Source organism: Dunckerocampus dactyliophorus, chromosome 1, assembly GCF_027744805.1.
Source record: "Dunckerocampus dactyliophorus isolate RoL2022-P2 chromosome 1, RoL_Ddac_1.1, whole genome shotgun sequence".
Taxonomy (NCBI): domain Eukaryota; kingdom Metazoa; phylum Chordata; class Actinopteri; order Syngnathiformes; family Syngnathidae; genus Dunckerocampus; species Dunckerocampus dactyliophorus.
Genome location: NC_072819.1, coordinates 50502497 through 50514904, shown reverse-complemented (window position 1 = coordinate 50514904; position 12408 = coordinate 50502497). Strand labels below are relative to the sequence as shown.

At 44.7% G+C, this 12408-nt stretch overlaps 1 protein-coding gene across 4 annotated transcripts in view; it reads right to left on the bottom strand.

Annotated features, from left to right (window-relative positions):
- Window positions 1-11635, bottom strand: part of ptgfrnb (prostaglandin F2 receptor inhibitor b) — a 58921-nt gene extending 47286 nt beyond the window's left edge. For 3 of the 4 annotated variants that reach the window (XR_008569957.1, XM_054772612.1, XM_054772595.1), the window contains exons 1-3: window positions 11253-11635; window positions 1950-2062; window positions 1608-1866 (exon numbers count right to left, since the gene is read on the bottom strand). Coding sequence is in view for 3 of the 4 variants with exons in the window: in XM_054772612.1 (XP_054628587.1) it covers window positions 1608-1866; window positions 1950-2062; window positions 11253-11301 (421 nt within the window). In the remaining variant the exon portion in view is untranslated. The remainder of the gene's footprint in view (window positions 1-1607; window positions 1867-1949; window positions 2063-11252) is intronic. The other variant, XM_054772604.1, reaches the window with a different exon arrangement.
- Between the last annotated feature and the right edge of the window lie 773 nt (window positions 11636-12408).

Below are 12408 nucleotides of genomic sequence, written 5' to 3'. Positions count from 1 at the left end.
TGCTGATTACTAAAGAACGGAAAAATGTAGAAACAAACTTATTTTTCATGATGAAAGACGAGAGTCTAATCTTTTGGTAGGTTCCATGTTTATATAACCATAGAACACAATATTCTGTGTGCCTTGAAAGATCCGTCAAAATCGTCTAAAATGTTCCGCACTGAAGGGGTTGTCCTTTGAAAAATGGCTGGGAGTGAATGAGTTAATACAGCAGGATGTCACTAAATTGTGTATTTAAAAGTACCTGCCATGCGTGTGTTGGTGTGTGACCCGTATTACGAAGAGCTTGGTGATCTTCGTCAGTGGCATAAACAGTAGACTCTCAAAAAAAACATTTGGTGTCGTCACAACTGGACTCCAGAGCGAGTTGTGGTCAGGGTGGCTATGATGTGAACGTTGATGACAGATAGCCAAGGCGGAAAAAATAATAATCCACGTTTTGCACTATCAATTAAAATTAGCCTGAACCCAGTTTTCAAACCCACAGCGACCTCTACTTCACTCGTTTCTTACATAACCGAACACCCTCAGTGGGGAGATAGATTTCATGTGTGTGCGTGTGTGTGCGTGCATCTATGCATGTGCACCAATGACGTGCTGCGCACAAGTCTCGACTGGTACACACCCTGCAGCGGCAAATCCGACTCATCATCACAGCTAACAACTGAGAGCCTCCCTCATGCACACACACACACACACACACACACACACACACACACACACACACACGAATATTCTTTTCCTTGTTCAAAGCAAAGTGCACATGCTCGTGCACTGCTAGCTAGTTCATTCTGGTCTAAATTTAACAAGGTGTTTGGGGTGCTGCACTGGGGAGCATGAACATGATGGTGCATTATACTGTACGTGACACCACTTTTCGCGTCAAATATGTTTAAGGCGAGCCAAATATGCATCCTTTCTTTCTGCGTGTTTGTGCTCGGGATAACCGTTCCTTATATTAACCACTCGCTGGGTAACCGCAGGCCAGAAACCCAATTAAACTCAAAGGAAAATGCTGAATCCAAGATTCCCTCTCTTGTCAGAAAATAGAGCGCATTATGCAGGACCTAAGCTGCGCTGTCCTGGCATGAGTGCCATACCAATCCAGGGTAAATCAACATTTTGAGCAATATATGTGAGAATGATTATTGTTACCGTATTGAAGCCCAGAGGAGAAATTCCCTCTCATCATTGTATTTCTGTGCCATGCATAACACATAATTCCACATAATATGGGCGTACAATTTTACAAACATTCACTGGTTATACAAGCCAGCGGTTTTCCATCCTGCATGTACTGTACATCTTAGCTGGTGGATTGGAGCTCCTCTCTCAGTCTTTGCCAAGAGCTCCCACCTGACGTGTGTGAGGTGTGCGCATGGGCGTGAAAGCCAAAATATATGCCGGAGAGAGTCTAAAGCGAGTGTGTGTGGATGCATGGGTGGTGGGGTTTAAGCATGTTCAGCAGAGCATTGCTAAGTCATGGTACTGGCTGTTAAATGAAGCGCAGACAGATACACACACACTTTAAAAAGTAAAACTAGCTTGTCTGCTCCAGTGCTTTACTAATTACAACACACACGCAAGCACACACACCTCACCCATACCAATGAGCTGGACCTGAGCCTCGTAGTTCCCACTGATGACGGAGTCGGTGCTGGGCGTTTGGCACCAGTAGAAGCCGGCATCTTGCGACTTGGCCTCCGCTATCTTTAGCTCCACCACGTTGTCCTGCAGACGCATCACGGAGATGTCACCGGACGCCACGCGCTTGCTGAGCGAGGGGTGGGAGTAGCTGGCATCAAAGGTGGAGATGATCTTCACGCGCTGCCCGTTGGCCTCCCGAGACATCATCCACTCAAAGTCCTTGATGACAGCGGAGGAGAGCCGCACGTCAAGAAAGAAAAAAATACCAATAGTTGCCCTGATAAGTGCTTCAGTGTACCCACCTGCTCACGGGGGCCCATATAGTCATTGACGTCACATCTGATGGAGACTGGCTGGCTCGCCACCCGAATCAACGGGCCTGGAGAGACTGTCACCACCCGGGCTGAGCACCCACCTTGGGATAGACGTTGAACAACAGTAAATACACATACTCACTCACACACAAACTCACACAAAGACCCAACATAAGATATAAACCACGGGCATGGGGCTGATCCAATCCAGTATCGGTATCGGGTTCCGATACCAGCGTAATTCACATATCCAAAATTACTGACTGCAGAGATTTCCGATCCATGAGTCATTTCTGTGCTTGAATGTCAGCATACGTAGCTAAAAGAGTACATAGCTGTCTCCAAACACGGGTTCGCAGAAGTTCCCTCCAGCCCCATGTGAAATCGACAGTAACGATAATGTAGCAACCCGGAAGTTAAGTGCGATGCTCTGTGTTGTCCGACAGTCTGTGAAGCCGTGAACACGTCAGGACGAGTGCTCGTGTGTGTGAGACAGTTACGTCCGCTGATATTCTTCTAGCTACATTCGCTGATATTATTTTGGTGTGGTTGAAGCCGACAGTATCCCGTTTTGTTTGATCTGAATGCTTTGTTTGTTCAAAATGTTGATCGACTGTCTCCTCGTCGTTCTTATAGTGTCTGCAGACGCTTCCATAATAATAAAAATAATAATAATACTACACTAGATGATGCAATTTCAGCAGACATTGCGTGTGGATGCTGAAAAGCTGAAGTGAAACTGAAATGCTTTGAAAAGGTCCAAAAATCAAAACGTAAAATGACCATGGGAGGCGTTTGGAAGCTAAAGCTTGACTGTAATGAAAATGTGCTAAAATGTAGAACGAAAGTAAGAGTAGTTTGGTAGTTTCAGCTCGCCTCTGGAACTGAACTGACGCTGTCGGGGTGAGGGACCAAGCACTCTGCCAACTCAGCGACACAACTTTCACAAGTTAGATGGTTGCAATCAGAAATCAAAATGATCAAACAGAATTCACCGTCTTCTCAGTTGAACCATTTCCCCTAATTCATCGACAGGTGGTGGTGATTGGAGGACAGTGGAGCTTCACCGAAGTCCGCAGGATGAGCGTCGAAAGTGCTAGCCGTTGAGCTAAAAGTCTGTATTGTCAACTGTGTCAGGGAGTGAGGTTTACCAATGTACCAGTTACACAAATTCAGGTATCGGGATTGGATCGGAAGTGAAAAAATGGGGATCGGTGCATCCCGAGCCAGGGGTGTGAAGTTTCTCCTACCACTACACCCCACACAGCAATACATCTCACCAGAAAGTGGTGCGAAAATCATAAATTTCATGTATAACATAATCTGTATTTGAGGAGTTTGCATGTTCTCACTGGTCTCCCTAACTTTTATACCGAGTGTAAATTGAACCCACCAAACATGAATGCAGAATCCAGGAAGAACATCACAGGTGTTGACAAAGTGGACACGCATCAACATGCGCAACTGCAGAGAAGCAGCACCAGGAGCAAACGGACCGAGCACAGCTGAAGAGAATTCATGTGAATGATCGCGTCAGCAGATTAGAGAGATTACCCAGGAAGCAGAAAGCGAGTGATTTATGTAGACAAGCCACTCAACAATTTATTATCCATGGTTTCTCCTTTCATTAGCGGTGGCTAATTTCCACTGCGTCCCACCCAAGCTGTAATCACTGCAAAGTGTGACCCGAAACGACCTCCGCACTCAGCTGAAGGCAAAGCGTTCAAGGAAGGTCAGATGTCAGACTTGTGGCTTCTGTGTCGCCTGCCACCTCTAAACCGGTTACAACAAGTGTTCCTCAAACTGTTGGAGATTTTTGGGCAAAAATAATGTAACCCAGGATGCTTTAGGTAGCCAAGGGTTAAAAGTCACATAGGTAGATGTTCTTCTATCTTCTTGTCTTGTGGCAGCGAAACAAAGTTCAGCACCACCAAGTGGGATCTGAATGCCACACACACGGCAACTGTTCCTGCTGGATATTAGGGGTGGAACTACTGTAGAGCAGCAACTATTTATCAATGGAATCCATTCATTCAACGAGAAAAAACATCTTTGATTTCTGATTTTGACGCTTCCATGATTCATTGAACGAGAGTTTAAAAGTCCGGACAGCACGCGGTGCCCGGAATTTAAAATGTGGTGGGTGTTTTTCCCGCGCAGCTTCTATGATAGAGCGCACATACAGTACAGTCCTGATGAAAATTTTGAAAACCAGTTTAAAAAATTGCAAGACTGTGCACTTGGCACCACTGCATCTTAAGGAGGTTCAAAGTAGAACTTCAAAATGCAAAAAAAGGAAATGGGAGTGACATTTAAAAAATAAAAATAAAAATTAAGAAATTTATTGCAAACAACCATTAAACGTTAATAGACAATCAGCTGATCGAAAGTTTAAGACCATAGCTAAAAAAAAAACCCCTCTGATCCCTCCACCCTCAAAAAGGTCTCAGTAATTCTGAGTTGTCAATTAAAGTAATCTACCATCGGAATACTTAAGGTGCATTCCTGCTGCCAAATGCTACGCTATTTACCCATAGTCGGGACCCTGACAGGTACTACCACTCCGGGTCAGAGTGAACCTGGGAGTGATGGCGATTAAGGGGTAACTCCACTTTCCCCAGAGCGTCAGGGCACAGGGGCATCACCACCAAATGCAGTTTATTGTCTTGCCCATGTACTGTATCGATGATACCCCTACTGGCTCATGGTGGGTTATAGCTCAACTTGGCTGAAATGCAAGCACGAGGTTTTATTAATACACAGATCACTGCTACACCTGGAGGACCGCGGGAGCGCTGTGAGGGTCATGTTTTTTTACTTCTCCAGTGCCTTTAACACCATCCAGCCGTCACTACTCAGAGTGAAGATGGAGAGTGTGGGAGTAGACCAACACCTGACTGCATGGGTTATAGACTACCTCACCAACAGACCACAGTATGTGAGGCTCCGTCACTGTGTGTCTGACATGGTACTCTGCAGCACAGGTGCCCCTCAGGGTACGGTGCTCTCCCCTTTCCTCTTCACCCTCTACACCTTGGACTTCACATACAACGCCACACAGTGTCACATCCAGAAGTTCTCCAATGACACAGCCATTGTTGGTTGGTTTCAGAGGGGAATGATCTGGAATACAGGACGGTCATCAAGGACTTTGTCAGCTGGAGTGAGCTTAACCAGCTACAACTCAACACCAGCAAGACCAAGGAGATGATGGTGTGAACATCCAGGGAGCGGACATAGAGTTGGTAGACAGCTACAAATTCCTGGGTGTTCACCTTAACAACAAAACTGGACTGGTCCGTCAACACCCACGCCCTCTACAAGAAGGGCCAGAGTTGCCTCCACCTGCTGAGGAGACTGAGGTCCTTTGGTGTGTGCAGGACTCTCTTACGGACCTTTTATGACTCTGTGGTGGGCTCAGCCATCTTCTATGCTGTGGGCTGCTGGAGAGGGGGCAGCACAGACAGGGACAGGAGCAGGATCAATAGGCTGATCAGGAGAGCGAGCTCTGTCCTGGACGGTCCTCTGGACTCCGTGGAGGAAGTGGGTGAGAGAGGGATGTTGGCTAGGCTGACATCCATCATGGACAACACCTCTCACCCGCTACATGACACTGTGGATTCCATTGGCAGCTCCTTCAGCAGCAGACTGTTACACCCACGGTGTAAGAAGGAGAGGTTCCGCAGGTCCTTCATACCGACCGCTGTCAGGCTCTACAACACCTGCACCACTTGAACCATGTGTCACCATGTATTCTTTACTTGCGTATCTTGCTTGCTGCTGTAACAAGTGAATTTCCCTGCTGTGGGATTAATAAAGTACAATACAATGCAATACAATAACGAGAAACACGACTGTTCTGGCATGAACTGTATGTGTTCCAAGAACACTGTCTGCTATATATAGACTGGCATGATTAAAAATGCTCGAAAAAACCTCTACTGTACTTCTAGGTTGTTTACATTTGGATGATAGATGGCATTGAAAGATTGCTCTGCTCCCTTTCACTTTCTGTACAGCAGTGAACCTTGATCTGTTCGGCCTTACCAGTTGGACTCCGGGCACAATGTGAGTGAATATGGTCGAAATCTTGAAGATTTTGAAGCTGACGCTTGGCAAATTAAAAGTTTCAGCTCCTTCCACAGATTTTCAATGGGATGAAGGCCCGGAGACTGACCAGACCAGTCCAGGATATTACCCCACCTCTTCTTGAGCTACTACTTTGCTGCCTTGGCCATATGTTTTAGGTCTTTGTCATGCTGGAAGACCCGTCCAAGACCCTGTACAGTACACGGCCCTGTTCAATCAGCCCCTCAGTGCAGTGAAGACTAGCAGAGAAACAGCCCAAAGCAGAATGTTTACACATCCATGTTTGACAATAGGGATGGTGTTCTTAAGGCCGTAATCAGCATTTCTCTGCCTCCGAACACGGAGAGTGGAGTTATTAACACAGAACTCAATTTTGGCCTCATCATGGTCACATGACCTTTTCCCTTCTCTGAATCATTCAGGTGTTTGCTGTCCAACTTCAGACAGGCCTGTACATGTGCCTTCTTGGCCCCTGCAAGTACTGCAGGATCTCAATCCATTTCAGCAAAGTTTTTCTTGGAAACAGCAGTTCTACCTCCCTTGAGTTGATTAACAAGCTCATCCCGTGTAATTCTGGGCCGATCCCTCACCTTTCTAAGAATCAACCTTACCCCACGAGGCGAGATACTGCATAGATCTCCTTAATCTTGTTCCATTTCCTAATTATCAAGCCACGAGTAGCATCAAGCTTTTTGCTGAAGGGACAGTACTAATTTCCATGCTTCATGGGTACATAACCAGTCTGTGGGGGGTGAGAATTCTTCTTGGTTGGTACAGGATGAAATATTTCACTTCATAAAATACAAATGAATCTATAAGCTTTATTTAATGTTTCTTTCTGGATTTGTATTGTTATTCTGTCTCTCTGTGTTAAAAATTCTGAACTGTTCAAGTCTATGCAAGGGAGTAAATGCATGAAATCAGCAGGGGATCAAATAATTATTTCCCACCCGCAAATATCTGGAGTCGACTACCTAGTGTTTGTTGTAAAAAAAACAAAAATGTTGATTTCTATCACCAACTGTGTAAGGTTTATTAAATGATGGCATTCAAAAACATTTTCAACCATCAATAATGGAACACTTTAACATCCATGTTAAATGCGTCATGCGCTTTAAAGATATTCTGGATATCTGTTCTGTCTAAAAACAAATCGAATTTATAAGATGACCAACAAGTGTCTATGTGCTAACAGCATTCATGCTGCCCCATACCATGACGCTACCACCACCACACTTGACTGTAGGCAAGACAGTTACCTTCATACTCACTTTTATTGCCTACTGTTGAAACGATAATGACTGTGTCATTTTAGCCTGTGATTTTTATTAGGGATTACTGTGCCAGTTGTGAGATAATGCAAGCCTGCAATAAAAGCCTGTTGTTCCGGCAATCAAGTGTGGCATTTGTGCGTCTCACCAAACAGTACAGTAACATTACTAACACCTAGTGGCCAGCGTAGAATACTACCGTAAATTCCAGACTATTGAGCCACACCCACCAAATTTAAAAAGAAAAAAAATTTACATGTATAGGCCACATTTGTCTATAAGCCTCAGGTGTATCAGACTATTTACAAAGAAAGGCACTATAAACCTTGCAATCCCATATACACTCTGTGTTCCCAGCATCACTCATCAGCGCCAGAGAGATGTGAGACGGAAATGATCATTTCAGGCGTCTTTGAATGTGTCTTCTGCATGCTTTATGTTTGCATTTAAGTTTTAGCCATTTTTATGCTTGAATAGGCAAAAGTATGTACAATTTTCTCCAATATGCATATATTTTGACTAATAATAGGCCGTATTTAACCACAAAACAGCATGATTTTTCAGTGTATATTCCGCAAATTTTTTCTCATGCTTTGAACCCTGCAGTTTATACAGTGATGCGACTAATTTATGGTCACGTTCTAATCTTGTGACATCTCGTATGCTTCAGAAGAGTCATTTTGCGCTTCATGCACACACCCTCGTTATGGAAAACACACCAAGAAATGCATACGACACAGCGTTCAAGTTAAAAGCGATCAATCTGGCAACTTTTGCTCAAATCTGCCAGTGGCTCCAGACAGCGTGGAGCAGTGTTAAAAAAATCCACTGTCACCAATGCGTTTCAAAAGGCTGGACTACTGCGTGATGAAGAGGACAGCACAAGCTCTAGGGCTACCTTGCCTCAAGACGAAAGTGACAGAACAACAACGAAAGAGAGAGACTGGAGATGGAATTATGAGGCAAGGAGGAAGACGATGACAGTGATGAATGACTTTTCCGGTAGGCTACTGTTTAACCAGTCGTGTTACATGCACTGTTCAGCACTGTAAAGAAGCGGACACAACTGGCATTTTCATGTAACTGGTGTAGCAGACACGTCCAGAGCGCGACCCTGGGCACACAGTGTACATGCATTTTTACCGCCATGGCTGCACGCATGTCTAGTAGGGTCATGCTTCAATTTAAATCATGTCAAAGCGCAAATACGTACATCACATTGAGAAAAGCATTAGGACACACAAAAACTACAAAAAAACCCTCGAAACTCCTCTCTTACGGAGAGTGAATGGATGCTAGCGTGGTTTGCTTAGTTTAGCAGCGCTTGCTAGCGCACGCTGTTTGTGTGCGAGACTCAGGCTGTTTGAGTGTGTTTACACCGTGTTGTGTTTTACCGCTTGCTAATGCAAACGAGCGTTTTACAACGCTCGCCCACGTTGGTAAAATCAGGAGGCACGTTCATTCTTGCTCCCAGCTCGTCTTAACCGCCAACAGACATTCTCAACACACATAACTCACTTATGACCTTCAAAATAAGAGCGCTCTTTGGCACGTCTTGTCTAATTGTGTAAACAAAATAAGGGTGTCATACATAAAAAAAAATATTACATTCACAACGCAATTGGAATTGCATTGGTGACACCGTCTTCCTTAACGTTACCGTTTGTTGAGGACTTTGTACCAATTTGTGCAGAGGCTGACTTCCCATTAGACAAGTTAGTCAAGCTACATCCGTTTCTGGAATACTGGGCAAAATTGGCCAATGGTTATGCATCAATAAACGTAAGGATTTTTGCATTTAGGAGTTATCCACACAGGACCGTTTTCAGGTCAAAACGACAAAGTGTTTTCCTGTTTCAGCATTTCATCCACACTGAAACGGCATTCTGGGTGCCCTGACACGGAACTTTTCCAGAATGGCAAATCTGAAAACACCGGCTTGTCATATCCGCGGAAACAAGCCAACCGCTGCTTTATGAAAACAATGACATCACTAACCCGTCGCTGTCAAGCCTGATATTTTGTTGTCTTATGCTCCAGAATGACTTGCAGAAGTAATTTCGCTTTGTCGTAAATTGAGACGAGCCTTGAAAAGCGGAAGACGCCGAAATTTTGCGCATGCGTTCTTTCTTCTTCTATAGTTTGTTGTGTCCCGTAGGTGTGGCTTGTGTATTACACCGTTTTCAAACCATTCAATACACATGCGTACCGAACCATGACCCCTGTATCGAACAATACGCAGTTTCATATTTATTTTATCAACTTCTGACGGCGCTCTGTGCTGAAAGCTAAGTGTATCTGCGATTGGCTACTCTGGCTTGGCTTAGGCTGCACTGTCAAGCACAGAGCCACTGAGCTCTGCCTCCTACATTCATACCATGCTGAAAAATTAGAAAAATGTTGGCAAGTTCAATAAAATTCTAATTAAAAAAGGCAAGGTAATTTATTTTTTGTATTGAAAAAGTATCGAACCGTAAACCAGGTGCATCGAACCAAACTGAACCGTGAATTTTGCACTCCTAGTTCTCACCCAGCGATACGTTCCCGTCTGGATGCAAATATTGACTAATCCGGCAAAGTGTGGACGCTAATTTTTTCCAACTCGCCAAAAGGAAAACAAACAAAAGGAACGTTTCCGTGTGGACAGGGCCTGAATTAATCAACATTTTATTTACTGTCACAAAAGTACACAAAACAAACATAAAACAGAATTTAGGAAAAATTTAACAGATTTTATAGGGCCCTATCTATCTTTTCCGTATCCTTAGAAAAACAACTCATTCTTTATGCACCATTTAGAAAAACTGTGAAAATGAAGGAGGGTGTCCGCAGGGGGAATTTACGAAGAGGTCACTTCCTCTTCTACAGAATCACACATGACGCACAACAGGAGAGCTGGCGACTCTGCAGCATCTTACACAGCACTAATTTAAGCCAACTCCTTCTGGCACACACACACACGCACGCACGCACACTGATGACTAAACATATGGTTATGTCAGTGTCAGAATCATCTGAAAGGCCACCTTACGACTAAAGGTCCGATACTTTGGTCAGCGTCAGCATTTCTTTCAAAGATACTTTTATTATTCAGTGTTTTTTGCCGATTTTCACTCAGCTTTTGTTGGGGTTTGGCTCACCCTTGCCTGGGTACGGTGGCATTCGGTGACATCACATCCACCGTGTTGGTGTCAGTATTCACTCAGGACTACAATCCGCCTGTCCGGTCCTGGATTGTGTTCACACTTGACTGAATGAACCGTAATCGAGGAGCAAACGGCCTGGAGTTCCGAACCAAAAATGATGAAGTGTGAGTGCGCCCCAAGTAGTCACGGGGTGCTTTTGTGGAAATGTATGGGTTGAGCCGATAGTGGTACCATGGAGACACCGTACACAACATCATCATAGCAAACACTATTTTGCAGGACAGTGAAATTAACCCTATAAAGCAACTTTAACAAATTATGTTAGGATGATTTTATGAATTTAACTCAGGATCATGTCCATCGATCGGGAGCGCTAGAAATGTAAAATTAAGCAACACAAACCCTTACAATTGTATTTGCTAAGCAACTGTAAACACCAGTTTGAAACACACCTGACAATTTCAGTAATTCCATTTCATTGCTGATATGTTTTTTATTCATTGACTATTGCGTCTAAACTTGCTAGTGCAGCCGACAGTGGTGTAGTAAAGTCTGTGATGTATTGACGATTCAAATCGCAAAGTGAGGTGAAGTATATGCCGAACTAAATAGTGGCTGGCATGGACTCAAACCGTGGTTACACAAATGTTTAAACACTATTTGACCAGTAGCCACAAGGAAGTGCATGTTAAAAATGGACGTTCCTGAACTGAGATTCGCTTTACGCAGGGAAAGTATGTGGGGTTAATTAGCTATCAACAGTCAAGCAAGGCAACGTCCCTTACCGAGCATGAGCAGAGCACCGACTAGCTTGAGGAGGTAGGTATCCATCATTTAGCTCTCCTTTAGTCGAATATTTCCCTTGTTTCCCCCCCGCTCCTGCTCCCTTTGTCCGGCGTGGGGGGTCGGACTGCGCCTCTACTCCGGCGGCTGTCGGACCCTTGAAGAAACTCTGCCAGTCACTTTAGCACCGCTCGCCGGGCGGAGCCGTAGCACAAATGGGATGCCCACCACGATTCCAGCGAACCCAATACATCCACACCGTCCGGAGCGTGAACGCCTCATGCGGTTCGGACCCGGACACGGTTGTAAATCTCAACACGGATTTATGAGTCAGCCAGACAGGTAGAGGACGGGAAAGAGTAGCCGGAAGTTAGGTGGCGGTCTGAAGAAGGAGTGGCGAGAGAGAGGGAGCAAGAGAGAGAGAGAGGGAGAGAGAGCACTCACGCTGGTTTTATGCTGCGTGACATACGACTTTAATTAGCTTTTATGTGACACATATTGCCAACGCAGCACGCGCTCCAAGTCATTGGCTTATTGGCACAAATTGAAATAAAATTAAAAAACAAAACAATCGTGAAGCAAACCTGACAGGCGTGAAATGTTGAATGGCTCCTTTAAACAGACGTCATCATTCACCTTACATGTAGTTTATCCTGACGTACGCTGTTCCAGGCGTGGCACTGCACGTGCTCGTATCGATGTCATACCAAATAAACCTGGTACCACTGGCCCAATATGATTACCGATATCGATTGCTGCTCATGGTTACAATCAGAAGAAAACGCAGGAGAAAGATTTGATCAAGAAAGTGATTTATGAACAAATGAACGTATATGTGTATTTAAAGATATACACTGTAGTTGTGTTAGGGCCGCCGTGTTAGGCCAATGTTCACTGGAAAAAGGCTGCACCCACTGCTGGCAATGCCAGCCAGGCTCCTCTGGTTGTAGGAGAGTGTAACCTCAGGGTCAAAGGTTGTCATTTGGCTGATACATTTGAGGATGCTATTTTTGAAGTGTGTGTGGCACACAAGATATGCGAGCAGTCAGCTATGTGGTCTCCACGTATTAGCATGTGTTCAAACTCTGCCCCCCCCCCCAGACACACACACACACACACACACACACACACACACACACACACACACACACTTGCAAT